Source organism: Elephantulus edwardii, unplaced genomic scaffold (assembly GCF_000299155.1).
Source record: "Elephantulus edwardii isolate Elephantulus edwardi_28Jun2011 unplaced genomic scaffold, EleEdw1.0 scaffold00158, whole genome shotgun sequence".
Lineage (NCBI taxonomy): Eukaryota > Metazoa > Chordata > Mammalia > Macroscelidea > Macroscelididae > Elephantulus > Elephantulus edwardii.
In genome coordinates, this window is record NW_006399908.1 from 1,167,755 (window position 1) to 1,193,805 (window position 26,051).

At 37.2% G+C, this 26,051-nt stretch overlaps 1 protein-coding gene across 1 annotated transcript in view; it reads right to left on the reverse strand.

Annotated features, from left to right (window-relative positions):
• The window catches only part of XRN1 (5'-3' exoribonuclease 1), a 162,173-nt gene that overhangs the window by 106,388 nt on the left and 29,734 nt on the right, over nt 1-26,051 (reverse strand). The window contains exons 11-19 of the mRNA XM_006895115.1: nt 24,069-24,135; nt 23,763-23,868; nt 17,074-17,163; nt 15,449-15,605; nt 13,628-13,747; nt 6,666-6,835; nt 5,752-5,872; nt 5,561-5,659; nt 1,719-1,822 (exon numbers count right to left, since the gene is read on the reverse strand). Coding sequence (XP_006895177.1) covers nt 1,719-1,822; nt 5,561-5,659; nt 5,752-5,872; nt 6,666-6,835; nt 13,628-13,747; nt 15,449-15,605; nt 17,074-17,163; nt 23,763-23,868; nt 24,069-24,135 — 1,034 coding nt within the window. The remainder of the gene's footprint in view (nt 1-1,718; nt 1,823-5,560; nt 5,660-5,751; nt 5,873-6,665; nt 6,836-13,627; nt 13,748-15,448; nt 15,606-17,073; nt 17,164-23,762; nt 23,869-24,068; nt 24,136-26,051) is intronic.

The window sequence follows — 26,051 nt, forward strand, 5'->3', positions numbered from 1 at the left end:
AACAACAACAACACTTAAATATCCAGAATAGAAAAGGTCTCACTGTAACCAAGTTGGAACTCACGCCTGGCTGACTCTCCAGTGGGTTTTCAGAAGCCACAAATCACACACGAGGTGACTGCCTACCTCACTCCTGCAGAGTGAACTGGTGAACTGATTATAGGTGCTTGCCTTTAGGTTGGTAGTGAAACTACTTATACATTAGATCACCAGAGCCTCCTATATAGAATATATAGAAATAGGTTCAAAATTGGGAAGAGGGCATGCCAGTGATGTGTCCTATTTCTATGTCGTTCATTCTATATGCAGAACAGATTATCTGGGACGCTGGGCTCTATGAGGAGAAATGTGGGACCAGTATTGGAGGCAGACTCATCAACAATCTGCGTTAAACCCTCCTGCTTCCTGAAACTGAGGAGGAACTAAAGTGCTTGCTGCAGAAGGTCAAGGACTGCAGCCTCCAATATGGATTGAAGCACGATATCAAGAAAACATTCTCACCACTGGACTAACTGGCAACATAATGATAGATGGTGAAGAGGTTGAGATTGTTAACAGTTTTAGTTTGCTTGGCTCCACAATCAACACTCTTGGTACCAGTAACCAGGAAATCAAAAGACTAATTGCACCAGGAATGTCTACTGTCAGAGACCTCTTCAAAGTACTAAGGAACAACGATGTCAGTCTGAAGACTAAGGTGCGCCTGATCCAGGCCATAATCTTTGCAATTACTTGCTATACATCAGAAAGCTGGGCAATGACTAGGAATGATAGAAGGAGAATTGATGCCTTTGAGTTGTGGTGCTGGAGTACTGAATATACCATGAACAACTAGGAGAACAAATAGATTCATCCTAGAGAGGCTGAGAATAAGCTACTCTTTCAAGGATTCTGAAGTTTCGTCTGACATTTGGACATGATGCAAGATGGGACCCGTCCTTGGAGAGGGACGTCAGGCTTGGGAGGTTGGAGGGACAGCGCAAGAGAGGAAGACCCTGGATGAGATGGATTGATTCAGTGACTGGGGTAATGGGGCTAGGTGTGTCAGATGGAGCAGGGTTTAGGACTGTTGTATATAGGGTTGGTATGAGTCATAGGTGACTCGATGGCACATAACAACAACAACATATAAAACAGGCAAATGTATAAAGACCAGCATTTATTAGTGATTACTAGAGGTGAGAGGGAAAGGGAAAAGTGGTTACAAAGCAATGAATATAGTGCTGCAAAATCTGGCAATGACTTCTAGTGAACGTTGTGCAACATGTTTAATGTAATTTATATCACTACTTGTACATAGCTTAATATTGTAACAGTGAGCATTGTTACTTGTATATGTTTACAGCAATGAAAAAATAAAATTTCCCAAGTCACTGCTACTCATTTGTTTGTGATTCATAGCTATGCTCCATCATTTCCAAGGTTGTAAATTTTTTCAGGAAAATACAGCCCATCTTTCTCCTGTAAAGTGGCTGGCAGATTGAAACTGCCTATCCTAAATTACTAGTTTTTATTGGCCATGAATTGTCACCAGGCCTCCCTAAAATATTCTAAGGACTGTAGAATAAATTACCAATAGTTATTGAACTTTCCAAAGTATGATGACAGAACTTTTATTTTCACAATAAGAGTATGTATTTTTAAATAATAATTATATTAGTAAAAGCCACCAAGTAGTACAGCAAATATTAGTAAAAATATTGTAAATGAACTCTTACTTAGTTTCTCCATCTGACACAGCCACGACTCTAGCTTCTTCAAGGTGAGGCCAATTAACAAAGACAGACCTTCCAAGCACCGCGGAAGCTACATTCTCTATGCTCTTAAAAACAGAAAAATTCATTCATTTACGGTCCAAGAAAAAAAAATTCAGATAAGCTAAATTAAATAACTGAAAAAAGCTAGCCAGAATGCTCGTAACTGTATATTTAAATCTAGAAAAACTTTACCTTAATAAGTATACCACATAAAATATCCTGTGTTTAAAATGTAAAGAAAATTCTACTCAATAAAGACAGTTATTTCTAACAGTACATGCTCTTCTCAACTTTAATGCAACTAATTCACTTCATCCATTCAAACAGTTAGTGTTCTTAACTGCTAACTTCTTCCTTTTAATTCAATACATTTGCCAAAATTCCTGTTCATTCAACATTTCCATCTTTTTAAATTTTCTTTTTATTTTATATTGATTTATATAAAAAATTCATATACCTTGTTTCACACTTTCCTTCATTTACATTATTTCATACAATCATTCCCATTCTTTATTAAAAAAATTTACTCTATCTGCTTTTGATTTCACTTTTAATTTAATATAGATTCATGAAAAGCCCTTATAATATTAAGAAGCACTCAACAGCTTTTAGCTATTTTTATTATTATTCCATAAATTACCATTTCTTTCTATTTTCCAAATTTACCTTCTCCTCTACCAATCTTTTCTCTATTATATAGAGGCACTATGACTAGTTTAAAAAACTTCAAGGGACTATAACCAACAAATGATTCCAGGAAGGACCAATTAGAACCATTGTTACTGTATTTTTCTTGAGGAAAAAAAAAGAGTAGAAATGTCTAAAAAATGGATATTCATTGTTTTATCTAAAACAGACATTTTACATCTAAGAATTTTCCTTTCATTTCAGTTGTGGATGATATAATGAAAAAGAAGACTAGACTTAAAGTCAGGAGATATGAATCCAAATTTGAGTTCTACCTCTTGGCTCAATACACTTTATTGAGCCTCAATTTTCATTTAACAGAAGACTCCATAAAATCTCTTCACAATGCTAATTTCAAGATAAAACAATACACACAAAAACTTTATAGTGTGAAATATCTTAAATGAAAAGTCAGGATTACATAGAATTTACATGACCCAAATCAATTTATACATATAGGATACAGAAGAAATTAAAGCTTAAATACAAAGTTTTATTCATCATTTTGTCCTGCTTATTATCCTTGATACTGTGTTTAACAATTACTGGTAAGTATTTTTAGACTTAATTTTGACAGATATGTCCTATATTAACATATAAAACAACAGAATGACTTCTGACAAATAAAACAAGTTTCAACATTGTAACTCAGCTCCTTCACATACTCTTTTTGCTACATCTATGCATCTATTTCTAATTTTAAACTCCTACTCTTTCATTTAATTTTTCAAGACAAAGCTGCCTTCCTTTCCTAGATGAATCCTTTCCCGTAAACTCTCTATTACCTCAAGTTGAGATTATGCAACCCTTTCTTGTCCCTCCAGTGTCTCTAAGGCTTGTCTTCCTATTAGTGCTATGTACCTCCTTTTGTAGCTATTTTGCTTGACTAACTGCTTTTTCGTTAATTATAGCTATGTTTCTACACAGTATTTACTTAGTCCCAGTTTAGTTCTTGGGAATCAGTTTTCTATCCCACTATTCTACTGAGATGGAATTTTCAAATATCAACATCAGATCTCATTTTAATTTTCATTTTTCCTGAACCATACGTAGCACAGAGCTTCTGTTCCATGCTTCTATGGTACTTCTTAAAAGGATACTTTCTTACTTACTAATCACTATGTCTCTCAGCTGAGACCTTGAGTCCTAAATGTTCCTTTTCTTCAGGAAAATAAGCCCTAATCCCTTGATTGTCACCTCTGCCTATGGTTCAGACATCTGTACGCCTATCTCCCTGCCGGGGTTCTAACCCAAGGTATTCGACTATTGCTAAATTGCCTTTCTTTCTCTTCAACTAGAACTAAAGCTCTTCAACTAGACCTCAGGACACATAAAAATGACTTAACTATTTTATCAATTGTCCCAAGGATGGTACATAATTATCACCACTATAGGAAATAAACCAATGTGTTGCATGATATATAATGGGTGATTTAAGGGATTAGAAGGAGGGGAGCTCTGGTGGTCTAATGGCAAGAAGCTGAGCTGCAATCCCCCAAAGGAAATGGTTCAAGGCCACCAGATGCTCCATGGGAGAATGATAGGCAATCTCCTGCCGTGTGATTAACTGCCTTGGAAAACGTGCTAGAGAGTCAGCTATGGGTGGGTTCCAAATCTATGGTACACAACAACAAAAAACAGGAGCTTAAATTTCCTGCTGATTGCTGATTGAGAAAGGCTGGTAGGGTCACTCCAGTTGAATGTCTAACTACCACCTTACAATTCCATAACTAATTATAATGAATCTTAAACTCTCTCATTCAGCTTTCCTATTCCAGTAAATAACAGCCTATTTTTTAAATATTCACTTCATTTTATCCTCTACATTTGAATAAATAATGATTTTATTTTAGTCCATATTTCGGTCTTATTCATCTGGAAGACTGTCACTTTCACGATCTGTTTGCATCACCTAATACTTCCCCAAGTACCACCACTGAACTTGGCAGTCTCTCTACTTCCGTTTCACTTTTGCGTAATGTGTTGTTAGGTGCTATCGAGGTGACCATGACCCACAGTGACCCATGAACAACAAACTGGGCAGCGACCCTGTGCATGACCACCATCTCTCCCAGACTCAAGACTTAAGAGTGCTTAAGACTCCCAACAAGATAGACTGACATGGTCGACTGTAACGGTGGGTTCAATCATATCAAGAAATGGTGAAGATGGGGCAGGATAAGACGAGGTTCAGATTTGGTATTCAAAGGATGGCTATGAGTCATCTTTGGCATGATGGAACCTAACAACAGTGTAACAGTAATAGATATTGCTTATATGTCTGTCAGTAAATATATTCTTATTTATGTAACACTTTGGCTATAAAGGATGTGTATGTGTCATATTTGGAAGCAGGAGTGGCATCCACTTCCTAAACAACATGCTTCCCAAAACTCTATGAACTTTGATAAATGTCGATAGTTATAGAAAGGCTTAATGCCTTTTGTTCATAGGGTCACTATGAGTCGTGCTTGACTTGAAGGCAATCATCAACAACAACATATTAATCTTGAAGAAAAATTTCAAGACAACAGTCATGGAAAACAATTACAAACTCCTTAGCCTTGTGTTCAACTCCTTTATACTCTGGCATTAATCTTTTTATCCAACCTTATTTTCCCCTATTTTTAAATACAAAACCTCTGCTTCGGTCAGTTTTTCTACTCTTTATCCTTCTCATTAAACACATCAAAATTATTCTAACGAAAGGAAAAAAGTATTAACATTTCAGATATACAAGAAAGTTATAAAGAATAAGACAAAGTATCACCTTTATTTTTGACTGTTTTCTCCAGTTCCTATTATTTATTTCAATTATGATGCCTTGTCCCCTCTTCTCCTGTACCCCTCTTGGTCCTAAACTGGGTTTCAGCACCCAGGGGAAATCTACACTTGTGTGGTTAAATGTTAGCTAACACAGCTCATGTCTTTTTCAAAATTTTATAGCCTTATTTTTGCTCATGGTGTCACAATCACACATGCCCTGAAATGTCATTAATTTGTGTAAATGGGTTTTTGTTTGTTTGTTTTCTCTATTTAGAATGTGAACTTACGGAGTTATAATTCTTTGGAAAATATTTTATGTATGTTTAATACTTAGTAAATAAAATACTTACGAGTTCATCTGGATCTGCATTCAGTAAAATTTCCAACATCATGTTTTCTCCACGACTGCTTTGCTGGAATACTTGGACACCACTTTTCTTCAAAAAAAACTTAAAAAGAATTCCAAGAACTGAATTTTAATTCTTTCTCAGCAGTCACTTCTCCTTTAATAAATTGAACAAATTCCGGAGTGGCCACTTACTTTGTGTTTGATGTGCTTCAGAGTAGGAAATCCACAGAAGTATAATGCCTTCTGGTCAACTTTGGTTATTTTATTCTTGCTTATATCCACATGCCAAGCATCTAAAGATATTATTTTGTATCTAAGAAGTAAATCAAGGCATTTAATTTAAAACTCATAGAAGCAAGGATAAATTTAAAACTTGCCCTTAAAATATTTTCATGAGTTATCCTTGAAAGGAATAATAATTCCACCTTTAAGACAAAGAAAACAAAAAGGATTCAACTTCTTTGTTATTGTTTCAGACACAACCATGTTTGTAGTTATCGAGTATAAGTTTTCTAACATTAATTTAAAATTTTGTGCATTCATGTGTGTGTGCGCGCGCGCGCGCACACACACACACACACACACACTCTCAATTCATTTCTAAAATCGGGAGTTCTGGTGGCTTAATGGTTAACCCAAAGACTTGTAGTTAGATCCACCAGACGCTCTGTGGGTAGATGACAGGTAATCCCCTCCTGTGAGATTTACTGCCTCTGAAAACTCACTGGAGGGTCAGCAATGGACCATTTCTGACTCCACAACACATAAGAACAACAAGTTTCTAAAATGAAGGAAAATATAAAGCAAAACAAATGTAACACACATCCTCCATGTCTGAAAAATCAGAATGCATCTCTATTTTTGTTTTCAGGGAAATCAAAACCACATTGATTTTAATTTTATCTGTAACTCTTTGGGTGTGAGTAGACTGTCTGCAGAAGAAGGACAAAAGATGCTACAATCTTGGAAAATTAGACATGATTTATTAATTACCAACTGACTACAACGTACAATAAACTACTTGTTAATTCTCCAAACAGATATGTGAAGCTTTCTTTTTGGTCTCTTTAACAATTAATAAATTGGAAAATGGTAAATTACAATACCTTGTGCAACACTGTTGTATGGGAGGGAATTTTTCTGGCCACGGAGAGGGGTAGACAAACTCTGTGTCTCTGTCATACCAGCACATGAGACACTCACTATGTTGGTTTCTTTTCTTCTCTTCATTTTTGAGGAAGTGGTTACATGACTCCATGGCTTCCAACAATCGCCTCTGAATATAAAAATTGAACACTGCTTGTGAATATAAATATTATGTAATCTAAACATATATTACAACTCTTTCCGTGGTTGCTGTGTAACATTCAGAAGAGTCCAGCAATAACTGACTCTCCAAACAGGCTTCTGTAGGCAGGAAACTCCATGAAAGGAGACTGCCCATCCTTCTTCCATGGAGCAGCTGGTGGATTCGAACTATAAGCCTTTGGTACGTCAGCACTGCTCCTTACTATTTGGCTACCAGAGCGAGCTCCCTTATCTTTCCTTTCCTATTTGTATATTCCATTTCATTATTTGAAAAAGCAATATAACTTTTGTTCACTTCAAATGGCCATAAAATACTCCAACAACTGTAAAGTCCTCTGACACTTTTACTCAAATGGCTTTCACTAAAGTGTGGCCAAAAGCAGTAGCAGAGAATAAAATTTTAAAAGTAAATTTGTCACACTTTTCATAATGTATATAGCACTAATACTTACCTTACAAATTCTGGTACAGAAATACTTACCTTTGCAAAAATCACTTCATCCTTTACTGTAAACCTGATCAAAATCTCTACCGCTAAAAAAATTTTTTTTCAAAAGGCAGAATGATGTTAGCATCCATATGGAAAATTAATATATAAATAGCAAAGATAACTGAGTACCTGTCTTACTAAATATTATGCCTTTTTATAAAACTACTATATGTTAGTGGCACTAGAAGAGGCTTAAAAGACTCATACTACAGATCCCCAAAGCCACATTTCAGGTAACTTACTGAAATAGCAGAGAAAGAAAACTCTTACATATCTCAATTTCACACTATAGCAAAAACAAATGCCACAGTAATAAAACAGTGAAAGTATTAATAGAAAAATCTAAAAGAGGATTGAGAATTTCAAGACATAAACTCTAAGTTAAACAAGATGGAGGAAAAAAACCCCAACCTTACACACTTACAGGAAAATGCATTTTTAACTAAAATATTTGTGACAGAAGGATCATGAACAAATCAAGAAACCAATGTCACACTAAGGAAGAATAGACTCACTGCCATGGAGTGGGACTAACTCCATAATAACCCTCCAAGCATGTTTTCAGAAGTTGGAAATTGCATGGGAGGAAACTGTCCACCCTTCTCCCTTGGAGCAGTGGATTAGAACTACCAGACTTTAGGCTGGCAGCACAACTCTCTACTGATGAGGCCACCAGAACTCCCTTACACTGAAGAAGAATGCCCTTAAAAACAAAGAATTGGTACAAATCAGAAAAAAAGAGAAAAAAAATAGGGAGAGGACATACAAGCAATTACAAGAGAAAAATATCCTCAAATTAGAGGCCAGGAAAAATATATCTGAACAATAATACATGGTCTTCTTAATAACCAAAACATTGGCCAAAATTAAACAGAACAATAATATCAAGTACTAGAAAAGAAAACAGAGAAATAGGCACTCAGACATGACTGATGTGAACAAGACCAATGTTTTTGAAAATATGTAAAACTGGAAATATACATTCCTGCTGACATAGTCAGCCTACCTTTGGGAATCTATAAAAAGAAAAGCTGAAATGTACAGTTTGATAAATTTTACCAGCTGTATATACCCAACAGGTCCAGTTTCGCTCCTGGCTACTAAAGACTGATAGTCTGAATGCACCCAGGGCTGCCACAAAGGAAGAAGGCTTGACAAATTGCTGTGACAAGATTACATCCAAGAAGGCTCCATGGAGCAGTGTGGAGCTCTAATCTAGAACACATCAAGCTATCATGGGTCACAACAAAATGTGATAGCAAAAGCTTTCTTTTCTGCCGGTTAACACACTTTCTTGATTACTATTGCTTTGGAACAGCACATCTTAAAACAGTTTAAATTTTCGAACATTATTTTTCTTTTTTAGGATTTTTTGCTATTACAACACTTTTACAACTTTACAAACATTTCAGAATCAGATTTCTAACCTTGATTTAAAAACCTATTGGAATTTAACTGGTATTATGGTGAATCAATCTCCAAATCAATTTGCGAAGAATTAAGTCTTCCAAGCCATAAACATAGTTATCATAGCATATTTAGGTTTTCTTTACTTTCTCTCAACATTTATTGTTTTAAGCGCTGCTGTTTGGCATGTTGTCATTGTTATGTGCCATCGAGTCACCTGCGACCCACAGAGACCCTATGTACAGCAGTTCTGAATCCTTTGCTGTCCTGAGACACTCTCACTCTCATTTCAACACACCAACCCCCATTGCCCCAGTTACTGTATCAATCTGTCTCATCCCGGGTCTTCCTCTCCTGCACTGTTCCTCCACCCTTCTGAGCATGCATATATTATTAAATTTATGGCTCTGTAATGATACTTTTTAATAAATAAAGATTTTAAAATTTGCATTTTCAATTTTTTTTGCTAGTATATGGAAAAACAAATAATTTTTATATTCTAGGACCTCTCTAAATCTACTTATTAGCTCTACTATTTTTTTTCATGAATCCTTAGCATTTTCTATAAAATGATAATGTCAAATTTAAAGACAATTTTATTTCTTCCTATCTAATCTGTATCTCTTCTCCAGAAATTAATGCACTGACTGAATGCACAACAGTACGATATTAGAAATGTAGCTATAATGGATGTTCTTTTCTTCTTTAAAAACTGTCTTTTATAGGAGAAATATTCAGTGTTATACTACTGCTCAAGATCACTAACCATTAGAGAGATGCAAATCAAAAGAATGAATGCGTGATCTTCTCATCCCATCAACAATAGCAAAGTTCAACAACAGGATAGCAAATAGTAAATGCTGGTGAGGATACAGAGGGATTTGAACTCTCATGCACTGCTAGTGGGTGTGTAAACAGTGAAGTTTGACCCTTCTTCAAAAAGCTGAAAATGAAGTACTATTTGATCCAGCTATCCCATTACTGGGAATACACCCTAAAGAAATCAGAGCTGTGACACAAACAGAAGTATGCACCCATGTATACTGCAGCATTAACCACAACAGCCAATAGATGGAAACAGCTCAAGTGCCCATCCACAAATGAATGGAGAAACTGTGGTATATTCACACAACGGAATATTATGGGCCATTGAAAACAACGAAGAACTCGAGAAAATGACACAATGTAGATGAGTCTAGAGGACGTTATGCTGAGAGAAATAACTCATCACATAAAAGCAAATTCTTTATAAGACCACTGTTATTAAAAAAATCAACATAACAATAAATAGAGAAAAGTTTACATATGAAGAGAATCATTGTGGTATGGCTTTGGAGGGGCAGGAAGAGATCTGGAAATGAACAGGTAGACAATGAACGTATTACTAGAATAGGTGGAAGGAAAGACATTGTAAAATGAATGGAAGGTCAGACTATGTGTGGTCAATGTGGAACAGCATATGCATTACTGATTGATTTTTTAAAAAAGCTAATGAAAGGTATAAACACAGAAAGAAACAACTGTGGAGGAAAGAAAAGAGATGGGAGGCAAGGGATAGAGAGCAGAGATTAGTGGATGGATGAACAGGATGAAGGGAAATTAAGGTATCATGGGGATTTGATGAAACTATGTAATAAATGGCATTGATCAATTGTCATTAATGTTATAAACAAAATTTATACGAATGACTGAATGAAAATTAATTTTTAAAAGAGATTGTTTTAGATGATGTTTATCAGACTCAGGAAGTTTCCTACAATCCCCCCCCCCCCAAAAAAAATCAAATTCATCGCTGTGGTGCTGGAACCAGTTCATCAATGCATAGGTGACCCTGTGGCAGGTTTTCTAAGGTTTCCACCTGACCAGGAGGAGATGGCCCAGCTCCTTCTGAGGAGAAACCCATGGTGGATGGAGACCACTGGGCAGACACTGCCTCTATGTTGGCATCACAACTCCCTGTAGATTACGGCACAGAGCTGCTGGTTTGTTGAATTAACAATGGGTGTTGTACATTAATAATGTGGTAAGTTAACACTGAAGAACATTACATTTTTAACAACAACAACAAATACCAAGCCATCTGCTGATTAGTATTATTCTTATTGATCACACCTGTGTTGTTTAAGATTTTTCCAAATCTACTTTTGGATGTAATTTCCTGTTCTTGTACTCTCTGCCCAGTTTGGGTTTCTGGATTATGCTTGCCAAATGAACTAGAAGGGAACTCTGGTAGCCCAGTGGCAAGAAGGAGCACTGCAATACTTAAGGCCGGCTGTTTGCATTAACCAGCTGCTCGCGGGAGAAAGATGAACAATCTCCTCCAATGTGATTATCCGCTTCTGAGGGTCACCAAGCATCGGTTCTGACCCAATGGTACAGGACAACAAAGAAGGGAGATCTGGTGGGTTAGGGTAAGGAACTGTGCTGCCAATACAAAGGTAAATGGTTCAAATCCACCTGGTGTTCCTTGTAAGAAAGATGGGAGTTCTCCTCCCAAGCAATCTACTGCCTCTGAAAATGTGCTAGAAGGTAATCACTGTGAACTCGAAGGTACACAACAACAATAATGAATGGGAAAACGGTAACTCTTAATCTTCTAAAGGTTTGTGTAAGAGTAATATTTACATCTTAATGTTCGATAAAATTTTAAGTGAAGACAACTAGGCTCAGAATTCTCTCCGTGGGAAGGTTTAAAATTATAAATGAAAATGAAAAGATTATTCAGATTATATAAGAAATATTTTTGTTAGTTTTGCAAAACTATGTCTTTAAAGAAATGTTCACCTTCTCCAGGTTGTTGAGTGTATTGGCAGAAAGCTGTTCATGATATTCTTTTTTTTCTTGTTGTGTACTGTTGAATGGGATTCGACTGGCACAGGAGGAGATTGCCCCCTTCTCCAGCAGAGCAGCTGATGGGTCCATAACATTCTTAAAGTATCCTTGTCTTATCCATGGGATCACAAGACAATGTCACTGTGATTACTCCTTTAGGTAATGACTGTGCTTCCAGCTCTCCTTCCCCTCCCCCTTCCTCTCGTGGTCAGTGTGACTAGGATTTATCAATGTGATTAATCTTTTCAGACAATTAACTTTTGATTTAATTTATTTTGTTTTCCCCACTGTTGGTTTATTTTCCATCTATCTTGAATCCATGCCATTTTTATTCTTCAGCTCAATCTGATCATTTGTATACTTTCTAAGGTGGAAGCTTAGATAATATATTCCACAGTTTTTTCTTGTCTAGTATAAGCAGTCAGAGCCACTAAATTTCTCTCAGGGAGAGCTGGTGGCACAGTCCATACAGAGTGTGCAGCTGCTCACCCAAAGTCTAAGCTCCTTTGTCTGTTCGAATCCACTCTGCCCGAGAAAATGGGTAGTCGCCTCCCAGGCAACTGACAGGCTTAGAAACCCAGTGAAGCTCAGCTATGCATCAGCTGGGCCCTGTTTCAGTTGCTTCATTCAGGTTTTGATATTGTTTTCATTACCCTTCAGATCAAATACTATCTAGCATCCTTTCAATTTTTCCATTCATACACAGGTTATTTAGAAGTATCTTCTTTCATGCCAAAATATTTGAGGATTTTCCAGATTTCTAATTTCATGTGGATGGAGAATATTCCGTGGAAAAATTCAATCCTTTTAAAATTAATGAGACTCAAGTTTTATGGCTGAGGAATAGCTTTGGTGAAAGCTCATTATTTCCTTGGAAATAAAGATTTTAAATTTTGGAGCATACTGCTTTACAAATTATCAATGAGTATGGAAGGAGGAGTGGCATCCACTTCCATAAGAGCTTGCCTCCGGAAACCCTATGAACCTGGAGAGAGGATGAAAGGCACCCAAGCGTCGGGGACTCTCCTTCATAGGGTCGCTATGAGTTGCCTGCGACTCGATGGCACTTAACAACAACATGAGTGGTTTATACCGTTTTTTCTTTTATATTGGAATTAGTGAGACTGGCTTAGGATAGGGTTCAGAGTTGCTGTGCAAAGGGTTGCTATGGGCCTAAAGCAACTCGATGGCACATAATAAAAAAACAACAACAACAACATCATTGCTGGTCTTTGTTGCTTCTAACAATGTCAAAGAAGTGTTGAATTTTAAAATTCTAATTGTAAATTTGTGTATTTTTCCTATTAATTCTAACAATCTTTGCTTCACATATTTTAAAGTTGTTTTTAGCTACATGAACTTTAGAACTGAGTGTTTTTGATATATTTAACTCCCTTATCATGAAATTTCTCTGGTTACACTTCCGTCTTATAACTTACTTTTTCTAATATAATTAAAGCCAATCTAGCTGTCTTGTAATTAGTGTATCTAGATAGTTTGATAGACATAATGAATTATTAAATTCCAAGAGCAAAAATAAAAGGTGATTAAAACTCATTGTTCATTAAATGATGCTAAATAATCTCTAAGAATATAAGTAGGAGTATTTCACTAACACTAAGGGAAAAGGTAGCAGAGTGAAGCATGTTCTCTGGGCAAGAAATTCCTGTCCAAGACAGAGTGAGACTGAGACACACGAGATGGATAGCAGTGGAGTTAGAGAACCAGAGCCCGCACGAGGCAGATCTGAGTGCCTTGGCCGAGGCGTACTGGCAGAGTGAGGGGTGGGCCGTGTAACTGGCAGAGCTTTGTAATATTGTGTGCGCATGAGGCAGAGCTAAGGCGCCAAGGGTTAGTGGAAGGCTAAATAATAACAGAGAAGAAACTATCTTGATGGAAGAACAAGGATGGAAATCCTTACAGTTTCTAACTAGAATTATAGCCTGTTGCTTCCCTAGTAAAACTCGTAACTGTAGGGGGGGAAGAATGTACACATATATAAATATATATATAATTATCTCATGTACTGACCTCGTCAATAAAAGGTATTAATACCACAGCTTCCCATTCCTGTTGTTTCCCATTTAGGTCAGTTTTAAAATCAGGTGGATAGTATTCTATAATTGGAGAGTTTTCACTGGTCATCAAATGCTGCAGGAATATAAAATGGTGTAATAAAATTAGAAGAGCTAATACTTAGCTTTTTGTTAATGCATTTATATGTCTTCAGATTACAGTTTAAAATTTCAAAGAAAATTAAATTTGTATACGTTTGATATATTCAAGTATACTGTTTGATTTTTTTAATCATAAGACTTAATTTTACCTCCATTCATCACTTTCAACTGTTCTGCTGACATAGTAATGTAGTAAAAACATCTTTATTCTGAAATTGGTCATTCTATTTTTCATCTTTTTACCATACAACGTTTAAATTATCATATTCATATTTCACTTATGCTAATTTCATAAGTTTATAACAATATTCTCCATTTTAACCTTAAATCAACAATTTACTCTCATGTCCTAATAAATGTATTTTACTAAACAATATAACAACCGTCATCGAAGATATTTTTAAAAGAAAAAGGAAAAAATCTTTTGTTCATAGGGTTGCTAAGAGTCGTACTTGATTCGATAGCACTTAACAACAAACAACAACAACATTAATATCAAAGAGAAAAAAAAATCCAGTGAGACACATTTTTATTGGAGATTTTGTAACAGAAGTTGAAAAAAGCACGAGGATATCTTCTAGCATATTATTATGGAGAGTTCTAAGTTTTTTGAAAAAGAGATAATATAGCATATTTCCAAAGATAATACTAAAAATATTTACTACCCAGTATGGCATTGGTACTAACAAATCAAAAAAGATGTAACTGGAAAATATTTTCAATGTCATATTATGCCCAGAGTGACTGAACGGCAACTCTTAATAAAGGTATTGAAAAACAGGATAAAACATCAAAGCAACTTATGAAGAGGCCAAATAAAAAGATACAGAAGCAAACTGATACTATTTCAGAAGTAAATGGTGTGTGTCTACTTTAATTTCTAGGACCAGATTAGAATTAGAGAAAGACTTACAACCTGAAATTTGTGCCCTTGCCTCTGTTGTTGTTGTTGTTATGTGCCGTCGAGTCGCCTGCGACTCATAGCGACCCCTATGTACAACAGCCCTAAACTCCGCTCTGTCCTGTGCCAATCGCACTGTCTCTGACACTCCCATCCCAATTATCCCAGTCACTGAATCAATCCACCTCATAGAGGGCCTTCCTCTCCTCTATTTCTGGAAATATCTTCTGCTGCTGTAGGAATTATGCAAATTAAAAAAAAGCTTTCATTCTACATTTTTATAAAAATGAAATAAATTTTGGGGCTTAAACCTCAAATATACTCATGGTAATAAATCTGTTGGAAAAAATGACTCCTTGGTAAAGAGTTCAGAATTTGAATGAATCTGTAAGCACTTGGACGCTCTCAGCTTCAGTTTACTTTCTTCAATGTGGGGATATGTATGCTTTAATGTGCTAAAGATAAACTAGCTAGACTTGGAATGGTTCAGGCAATTTGCATTTTAAGAACAAAACTAACAAAATAAAATAGCTATTTCTCATTAAATTTGTTAACACATTGCCACAAATGATGGTAATACATAGAAAAAAATGTGTTTCTAAGCACAGTCGTCAATTAAAAGTGTGCGGCAACATGTTAAAGAAATGCTAAGTGTAAAAGTGAAAAGAAATCGATGTAGCTACTTAATACATTTAGGCACTGGGCTCCTAGATTTGGAGGAACTCTTAAACTTCAAGAATAAAAAAACAAAACCCAAGCAATTCTAAATCTCACCTGGTAACATGTAGGAAGCAAATTTTTGCTAGCTGATGGAAGTACAGCAAGCAGCTGCTCAAATGGCTTAAAAGGTTTTCCTAGTTCAAAATGGATTGTAAGAGTACTGATATTTCGGATATCTGATAGAAAAGGCGCATAATGATATGGGTAATACCTGTAAAACAAAACGTTTTAAACAACTAATAACTTTATGAAATAGGCTGATATTAAGTTTATGTGTTCCTCAGTTTACTAAAAACATAGCAGTAACTTTGAAAGACGAGGAGAAAAATATCCCTCTTAAAGCTATCATGTGAATGAATACAAGAGATAGCAGACAGTTATAAAGTTGAAATTATATCATGGTAACAAATATCATATTTTCACAGAAGAAGCTTCAGAAATTTACAGACTTCAAAATATTTTAATGCTATACATGACTGTCACAGAATAAGAACAAAACTTGAAGAAATAATTTTTATATTCCATAATTATCACAAAAGGATAGGCAAGTTTAGGAGGTGGAATGACTCATGGGACAATGGAAAATGTACATAGGTTTTGAGGTCAGATAGGTTTGTACTTGATTTTGGCTGTATTATCCTACAGAAGTCACTTACTCTCTGAACTTTAATTTTTTTCACCTATGTAAGTTATAAAAATATTTACTCTTATCCTCTTAAAAAATGGCAAATCAAGAATTTCCTTAATCAGAATGTTTTTCAGAAGGGGCTTAAGAGCCAAGTTATTACAAAGATTTTGTGTTTTTAAAGCCTGTAAGTGGATGCAATTCCTAATCAATGCTACATTATTCAGTATTGGTTCATTTTGCTGGATAATGTTCTAAAGAGATTAAAAACAAAATAAGGTATATCATCATATAAGCATCTCTACCTTATACTCAGTAATTTTTTGGTTTGTTATTTTTATTATTGTTAATTTTGGTAGGTAGCCTGCAAATGTATTTAAAATTTGCTAAAATGAAAACATCAGAGAAATACAGATTATTATTTTTAGTCAAATATACCATGTTCCCCTTTCCAGTCTAGTATTTAAACAGCCAATTTTGCAAGAATTACTTCTGATAAAGAATTTTTTGCCTTCTTAAAAATTTGCTATAGAAATTTTCAAATACACACACACAAAAACACACAAAGAGACTAAATAAGAAATATCCTGACATAACTATAACCTTGATTCAGTCATTAAAAGATTTTGTCACATGTGATTCATTCAGATAGAGAAGTGAAAAATCTTTAGCTTAATAAAGAACTTTCATCAGGGCCATCTGTTAGACAAGTGCTTTTGAACTTGGCTCTCTCTATTTTTTTAAATATTACCATAAATGGAAATAAAGGATGGTATCCAGGATGGGAAAGGAGTGATAAGTAAGAGTTACTAAACAGGTGAGTTGACAGAAGGAAAAGGCAATATATAACAAGGAGGGGTTGAAACAGTGCAATGAATTCATTCTATTACTCGAATTATAATTAATTCTACTAAATAAAATATGTATGAATGGTTGAACGAAAAACAAATTTGTAAACTTTTACTTAAAAAAAAGGACGTCCTCAAATGAGCTTTGAATATAATAATACACTTCTAAAAAGAAACAATTTTATTTTTGTTCTTAATTCTCTCACCAGCTCCAGGATTGAACTCCATGATAGTAATAGTGCAAAATCCACTGTATCGCTTGAACATAGCAGGCAGCTTGATTAGCTAGAAAATCACTGAGGGGGAAAATAAAAAGAAAGAATTTTAGCAGCATGTTTTAAAGATAGGTTAATCTCTTTGGAGCTTGTTTTCTGGTGATACTGAACATGTTAGCCTCAGAAGTTCTACTTAAACCAATCAGAGCAAGTTAACGAAAAATTGTAATCAGAATACTCTGAAATACTACTTTAAAGAAAACATTCTATATTGTCAGATTAAAGATTTGCCTTGTAGTTTCCATGAAGTGACTATCAAAATAGTTAAAGTTGCCATGCATATTTGTATTCCTCAGTGTACTACTTTCTCCTTTAAAGTCTGAGCAATGAATTTTCCATAAATAGACACTTACTCCTTGAAATGGTAGGATGGGATGGTAGGAGGGCTAGTAATCTTTTTGTATCTAGGATACCTGATAAAAGCACAGGAGAAAATAAGGATCTCAAAATGGTCAATTATCAGCTACATTACCCTTTGAAAATGATTCCTCCTCTGGACAATTTTTCTTCTTAGTAATATCTTCTTTCTCAAAGACTAATTACCCTTATTCATGGGGGGGGGGCGGAAATATCTTCAAATAAAAGAAAGCCCAAGGCTTGCTTTCTCTGTCTTCAAAAAAGAAGAGGTACAGGAATAACATTCCTGCCTGAAATGTCTTTAACCCAGAAGAGAGAAACGTGTAACATCAGAGAGAAAGAACAAAATGGTAGCAGCAGAGCTGGTCTAACTGGAGACCAGCTCAAGGCAGACCTGTGGGCTACATAGCCTACGGAGTGAGAATGCTGTTGGGGCATGTTAAATGGCAGGGCTCACAGAATGCTCTAACACTTGGCTCAGGAGGCCAGAAGCCACTTGAAGGCCAAAGGCCCAAGAAAGGCATACTTATGGGGATGGCAGAGAAGAGAGGCTGTTCTGATTAAAGGGCTGTTATCGGCCGACAAGATGGCGAACGGGGAGCTGAACGTGGATAGTCTCATCACTCGATTGCTGGAGGAACTTTACTATGCTTAGTGGTAAAAAGATGCACTACAGCCGGCGGGAGCTGTGGCCCGGCGGGAGCTGCATCACTACTGACCTGCCCTCGGGTTGACTCAGCAATTCTGGTAAATCACCACCTGTAGCAGAATCATCACCTGTACTAGCCACCCCAGAGGAAATCGCTGAGATGCAAAGGAAAAATGAGCTGAAACTCAAGATAAAGGAAGAACATCTTGCTGCTTTGCAGTTTGAAGGCTGCAGCACTTCCATGATACATCTTCAAGGATATGAGCGTGTACGGCTGGGCACAGTTGATGGCAGTGCATCTAAATTCCAGGGTTGATCTCCATAATAGTCTATGTGTTTCCTACTGCCAAGGGGGCCCTTTAGAGTAGTGAGAGAAGACCTTCACCCTGAAACCCACAGCATCCCTTTTCAGCAGGAAGTAGCTAAGAGAATGCGCCATCCCCTTTTCCTTATGAATCAGGTGAAGTCTCTCTCAGGGAGGAGAGATAGGGAATGGCAAGTGACACACTGACAAGGGAGATTGATCAGAACTGGCTTTGGCGGGCACTGTGGCAATTGGACAATTAAAACAGACATGCGGGGGGAGGGAGGAACGGACTGGGGAGGAGGGTGGAGAAAGTGGTGCAACAATGAATGAATGAAAACCCAAAATCTCTGTAAATGTTCATTAAAACTAATAAAATTTAATAAAAAAAGGGCTGTTATCTTGAATTTTGATTTTGAACTAGAACTCATTATTTCCCTAGACCTCGCAACTCTAGGAAAAAAAAAAAGTAACAATATGTTTGGCAATATTACGAACTTTAGGTAGAGATGTACTTAGACCTATTTATCTCTATATTTTTGGGTGAGAAAAAGGTAAACATTTTTAGAAAGAAAATGTAATACTTTTTCATTATAAAAGAAATACTTTCTCATTATTGAACAGAGGTACAACGAACAATTTCTTTCATCCTGTAGCATCCACCTGGGAAACCAAGGTGGGGTATTTACAAAAGCTGTTAGACTGATACCCAAAAGAGCTGGTGTTTGTTTCTTTTAATATTTATGAACTTGGAAGCCAGAAGCAAGGCTGCAAAGAGATGGCCTGAGTTTGAAACCAAGGTTCAACTCTAGTTTGATAGCAACTGATAAGCGGGTACTGTTGGCACAGGGGTTAAAGCACTTACACACCACCCCAAATGCCAGAAGTCCAAACCCTCCAGCTGCTTTCCAGACTTTGTGGTGGGTTTGCTTTTGCACAGATTTCCACTCTTGGAAACTATATAGGTTCCCAACCATATAGGGCAGTTCGACCCTGGCCCATAGGACTGCTAGAAGTCAGAATTGAGTCAATGACAGGGAATTTGGATTAGCAGCCACTATTACAATTCGGCATGCTTCTTTTTTTAATGTTTGTTTCAATAACTAGGTTGATGTTGTGCTGTTATGTTTTTAATCCAAACTTGGGTTTACTGAGCTAGTTTTCCATTCATCTGGACTCTCTGAGTTTTCTAACACTGTTTCTGTTTGAAGAGGCATCCTTCTGTAAGCCTTGCCTTTCCGCCTGTAGGCTGACAGACAACAGTGGGGCAGTCAACACTAAGAACCACTGTGTACGCACAGCTGAAGACTGTGGTGATTTCATAGCATCCATGGATTTTCACATCCATGGGATGGGAAGTCGAGCTCTGCTCCTGGCACTTCTTGTGTTTCCTCTACTCCTCTTCTGGAGAGGATGAAGGAGATCCTTTACAAGAGGCATGATAGCATTTGGAGGTCAGTGTTGGAAAGGCTGATGTTGCTTTCTAAAAACCTTAATGATGGTGTGCTGTGTTGTTGTGTGTCATCAAGTGGGAATGGACTCACAGCTGACCCTCCAGGTTTCCAGAGGCTGTAATGATGGCATGGCAGGAAAACGGCCTTCTTCCATGGAGCAGCTGGTAGATTGAACCGCATGCAGCATTTGAACTGGTAGCACAGCTCCTTACCGCTAGGCCACCAGAGCTCCCCTAATGTACTAGATATTAAGTTATGCATCTTATAAAAAGTTCTATTTAATAATACAAGTAATATTAAAAGCTTTCATCTTCTAAACCAGAAGAAAATAAAATTCATCAAGAAGACTTAACAAAAATTATGAGTAGTGCTCAGAAAGTTCAAATAAAACAAGAAACTATTGAGTCCAGGCTTCCTGAATTAAAAAGGTAAAGTATTATTTTCAAATTAATCTTCTAGTTAGTTCCAGGTGGGGTTGGAAGTTGTCTATTGTTTTAGATCACTGGGTGGTGCAAAGATTAATGAACTTGGCTGCTAACCATAAGGTTAAAGGTTCAGATCTACTTCTATGCACCTCAGAAAAAAGCCCTGACCATCTGCTTTTGAAAAATCAGCCACTGAAAACCGTAAGGAGCACAAGCTTACTCTAATCCACATTCCATGTTAGAAGTGACTTGTTAGCAACTGACTGTTACTGTTATAGCGCTTTGCTGAAGCCAAGATCAAAGACAGTTTCTCAAAAGGTACTGGTTTCCATTATTTTGATATGTGGCTATAAAATTATCCCAATATTATATTTTTATGATGTTAGTCAAAAGAATATATAAAGACATTACTGTTCTTGTGCACCATCGAGTCAGAACTGACTCATAGCTGACAGTACAGTGAGTTTTCAGTGGCAGTAAATCACACAGGAGTTGAATGTCTTTTTCCTTCAGGTAAAAGAAAATTCAAACTCCCAACCCTTTATTTAACTTGACATCACCATCCAGAGCCCCTTTAAGATGCATATATCATAGGAGATTTTGTATATGCTACTTGCTCAGGCCTTTCGCTATGAGTCTTCTACAACTCGACGGCACCTAACAACAGTAACAACGACAACATAGAGAGCTATATTGGCCTAGTGGACAGAAAGTTATGCAACCAAGCCCAAGGTGGGTGATTTTAATCTGTGGTCCTCAGGCCTGGTTCAAATTGGTTTTCTGTCAAACATTCTTCTAGGTGGTATAGCACTGGTCTGTGCATTGCTGTACAGCAGTAACTCGTGTTTGCTGTGATGCTAAACACTGTGACACTGATATGCCAAATATGATAATGGTTACCCATGGTGGACAGTGTTTGCTGGAGCTTCCCGATTAAACAAGCTTGGAAGCAGGAGTGGCATCCACTTCCGAAATGGCTTGTCTCCGGAAACTCTATAAACAGTACTCAGGTCTTTCATTCATAGAGTCGCTGAGTTGTCTACTACTGTAACAACAATTATTGTCTAATAACAATAACTTGGCTTCTAGCTTCTTGATGGCGGTCATGTCTTGAAAGCAATCATGTATGGGAAGTTTTTGGGTTGTGTTTGCTGTGTGTTACTGTTCCCCTCCCCTCTCCCAAAAGCAGGTGTCAGTGAACTTTTGGAGGTCTGCCAAAGGGTCTATCTTTAAAATACCATAATGAGAGGTTGGGTCTGTGGCCTGGCCTGGAGCCTCCACTCCACATTTATTAATTTTAGAATGAATATTCTTTAAGTGATACAGCAATAGTTTGTCTATTTGTTGTACTGAATAACTTGGAGGTGCTGTGACGCTAAACACTGTGCCACATTGTTGTCATTTAATGCCGTCGAGTCGTAGACGACTCAGAGCGACCCTATGAACGAACAGCCTGAGCACTGTTTGTACATAGTGTTTCCAGAGGGCAAGCCATTTCAGAAGTGGATGCTGCTCCTGCTTCCAGGCTTGATTTAGTCAGGAAGCTCCAGCCAACACTGTCCACCATGGGTGCCCATTATCACACTGTGCAATAGTCGTGTCAAATACCGTAATGGTTACCCATCATGTACAATGTTTGAAGGAGCTTCCAGATTGATTCAGATTGGAAAGCAGGAGTGGCACCCACTTCCTAAACTAGATGCTTCTGGAAACTCTATAAACATATAGAAATGTTAGTTATAGAAAAGAGTTCAGGTCTTTTCTGCAAGGGTAGCTATGAGTCATATTCTACTTTACCACACTTAACCACAGATAAGTGAGACTAGTGTTGTTATATCTGGAGGAACATTCTTCCACTTTGGGTTTGGTTTTTGGTGGTTTTTTTAAACTGTCAAATTGGATCTGACTGGTACAGGAGATTGTCCTTCCTTCTCCAGCAGAGCATCTGGTGAATTCAAACCGTGTACCTCTGGGACTGCTGTGCAGCTTCTTTCCAGTAGGTCACATTCTTCCACTTTGTACATGCTGTATGCAGTAATCTGGGTTTGCTGTGATGCTGAACCTTGTGCCATTGGGCTATCAAATACTATATTGTTTCCCAATGTGGACATTGTTTGGAGGAAGCAGGAAGGGCATCCATTTCCTAAACCACATGCCTCTGGAAATTCTATGAACTTGATGAAACGATAGTTATGGAAAGGCCTAACAACCATTGAGAAATAATAACTGGGCACATACTGTGCCCTTTGGACTTGCGTGGCACCTGAAATGAGAACCTCTTAGATCTGGAAAAGACTGATAGCAAAAGAAGACTGATTGCCAAAGAAGGCCGCACTTATGTGAACTGGGAGAAGTCAAAGCCTCTCCACAGGAGTTAAAGAGAGAGAAAATGCTTTCCCTTAGATCCCTGATCTGAGCTTTCAGCCTTCTAAACTGTGAGCAAAGAAATTTTTATCTTTAGAAGTCAAATAAATAAACCTAAAATTCAAGCTTGTTTATTCAAGCTATGGGCTGTGGTTTAATCAATGTTTGAAAGTCACTAATAGTCTCGTTCTTAAAGAATGTCTGAAATAGGTAGTGAGAGGGACTGAGCCACATGGCCTTTGCAGTAAATGCAATGTGAGCTTCGAAAGGCTGTTGTAGGTGCTAAGTGCCTTCATGTGGATTCTGACTCATGGTGACCCTATGAATAACAGATCTGAACTTTGTTCTATCCTGTGTCATCCTCATCATCTTTGATATACTGTTTCAGGCCATGGTCATCTCAGTCACTTGCCATGCTTCTGAGAGCTGGACAGTGAATAAGGATTACAGAAAAACTGAAGCCTTTGAGTTGTGGTGTTGGAGAAGAGTAGTGAGCATCCCATGGACGGCCAAAAAATTAACAGATATGTCTTGGAGGATGTAGGCAGAGTGTTCCTTAGAGGCAAGGATGGTGAAGCTTTGTACCTCATACTTTGGACATGTTGCTAGAAGCAGCTGTTCATTGGAAAGGGATATCATGCTTGGAAAGGTGGAGGGTCAGAGAAAAAGAGGAAGACACTCAAAGAGATGGAATGACACAGTGACTTCAACAATGAGCTCAAGTGTAACACAGATAGTGAGAATGGCATAGGATAGGACAAGATTCAGGTCTGCTGTTCACAGGGCTGCGAGCCTTGTGCAGCCTGAAACTGATCATACATGGAATCAATTCTCATTAATAAGAATTAATTTGGAAGGAAGAAAGCAAAAAACTAACCACTATCTAGTTGGCTATTTTTATCATGGAATTTGGCACATGTCAGAGGTAATCTTACCAAAATCATGTTAACTGAAAGATGTACAACAATTTACGTTTGTCTTCTCCTCATACGTTAGCAACCAAAATCATGCTGCTTCCTAAATAAATGCAAAATGTAATTTTCTCTAAAATAAAAGCAAAACCATACTCAGATACTACGTCCACGCCCATCTTCGTCATGTAGTATGTTCTCTTGTACTGTCTGAACTCGGTTTCGAAGAGGTCATCATCTTCAGTCTCCTCCTCCAAATTATCTGAGGAAAAGCCAGAAGGACAGTGATAATTTCACAGCATCTTCATAGATGCTGCTTTCCTATCAAATGGTCCAATAAATGCTATCAAAATAGGTGTGTATAAGCTAGCTTTATGGAATTAGAAATAATAAAAAAGGTGTAACACATGCATCCTGTCAAAGAAACAGTACATTAAAAAAATCCCTATAGCTTATACTCACCCTTAGATGTAGTTACTTCAGATTCATTTTTGTCTAAAGCAGCCCAACATAAGGAGTTTTCTTGACCCTATAAACATATTATATATAAAAAAATTAATAGGAAGATATAGCTTAAAGGAACACATTTAACAGGCAGATTTATAAAACATTAAAAATAACTGAAGTGGTCTGTAAAAGCTTATTTTTAAAGGAATTAAAAATAATTTATAATTTTTTTAAGTCACTTGATTTTGCAAAACTACATTTTATTATCTAGAAATTAACATACAGAGCTGTTAAAGACAAGAAAAATGAAATCTCCTTAATGTTGTTCTTATATGTTGTTAGGTTGCAATTAGCTCATAGCTGCCGTCCTGTGGGTTTTTGGAGGCCATAAGTTGCAAAGGAGGAGAATGCCCATCTTTTTCTTAGAGAGCAGCTAGTAGATTCAAACTGCCAACCTTTGAGTTAGCAGCCCAACACATTTACTTATTTATGTGTTAAAAAATCTCCAAGAACATTTCATTATATAGATAAAAGTATGTAAGCAATATTAAACTCTTTCACCATTTACCAGAGGCTTGTGTGTGTGCACAAAATCTTGTTGTGGTTTTATGCTGTCAAGTTGACCATGACTCATCGTGACCCAATGAACAGCTCTGACCTTTACCGTCTGCTGAGCCAACTTCTGGTACTTTGACACATGTAACCTCCACTGCCACAGTCATTGTGCCAATCCATCTCATCCAAGGCCTTCCTCTCTTGTGCTGTTCTCCTACTCTTCCCAGTATGAAATCCTACTCCAAGGACGGGCCCCTCCTGATGTATGCACGGGCCCAAAGTATGTGAGATGGAGCACTTTGGTTTCACCCTCTCCAGGACAGACCTACTTGTTCTCTTAGCAGTCTGAATTCAACACTCTTCTCCAGCGTCACAACTCAAAGGCATCAATTCTTCTTCTGTCATCCTTGGTCACTATCCAGCTCTCTGATGCATAGTTCAGTAACTGTGAAGACCACAGCCAGGATCAAATGCACCTTAGTCTTCAGACTGACACTGTTACTCTTTAGCACTCTGGAGAGGTTTCTGACAGCAGACTTCCTCAATGCAATTTGCCTTTTGATTTCCTGACTGATGGGGTGAAGAGTGTTCAATGTGGAATTGAAAAAGCTGAAATTGTTAACAATCTCAGTCTCTTCTCCATCTATCATGATGCTGCTAATCAGCCCAGTGGTGAGAATCTTTATTTTCTTGATGTTGAGCTTCAATCCATATTGAAGGCTACAGTCCGTGATTTTCTGCCACAAATGCTTCAGACCTCCTCAGTTTTGGTGAGCAAGGTTGGTGTCATCTGCATAATTCAGACTGTTGATGAGTCTTTCTTCAATCCTGATGCCACGCAGCTCCTAATAAAGTCCAGCCTTCCAGATGAGCTGTTCCACATGTAGACTGAAAATATATGGAGAGACAGGATGCTTTTGTGATGCACTCCCTTCCGGATTTTTTTTTAAAGAAAATGTAATCTTTTTTGTTTGTTTTTCTTTTTATTGTAAAAACCCCTTCCTGATTTTGACCCACGTAATGTTTCCCTGCTCTGTTCTGATGACTGCTTCCTGGTCCAAGTATAGGTTTTGCATGCATACAAACAAGTGTTCTGGGATTCCCATTCTTTCCAGGGTTAGCTACAATTTGCTGTGATCCACAGTCAAACGCCTCTGCATATAAGATTTATAAGTGATAGACACTTCTCTGGTGCTCCCTGCTTTCTGCCAAGATCCTTCTGACACTGGCTATGATGTCTTTAGTACCATGGCCTCTTCTAATCCCAGCTTACACCTTTGGTATTCTGCCAATGTACTCTTCCAGCTGTTTTTGGATAATCTTCAGCAGGATTTTGTGTGTCATATTAGTGATACTGTTTGGTAATTTTCACACTCTGTTGAATTATTTTTCGGAATGGGGATAAATATGGATCTTTTCCAGTCAGTTGGACAGGTAGTTGTC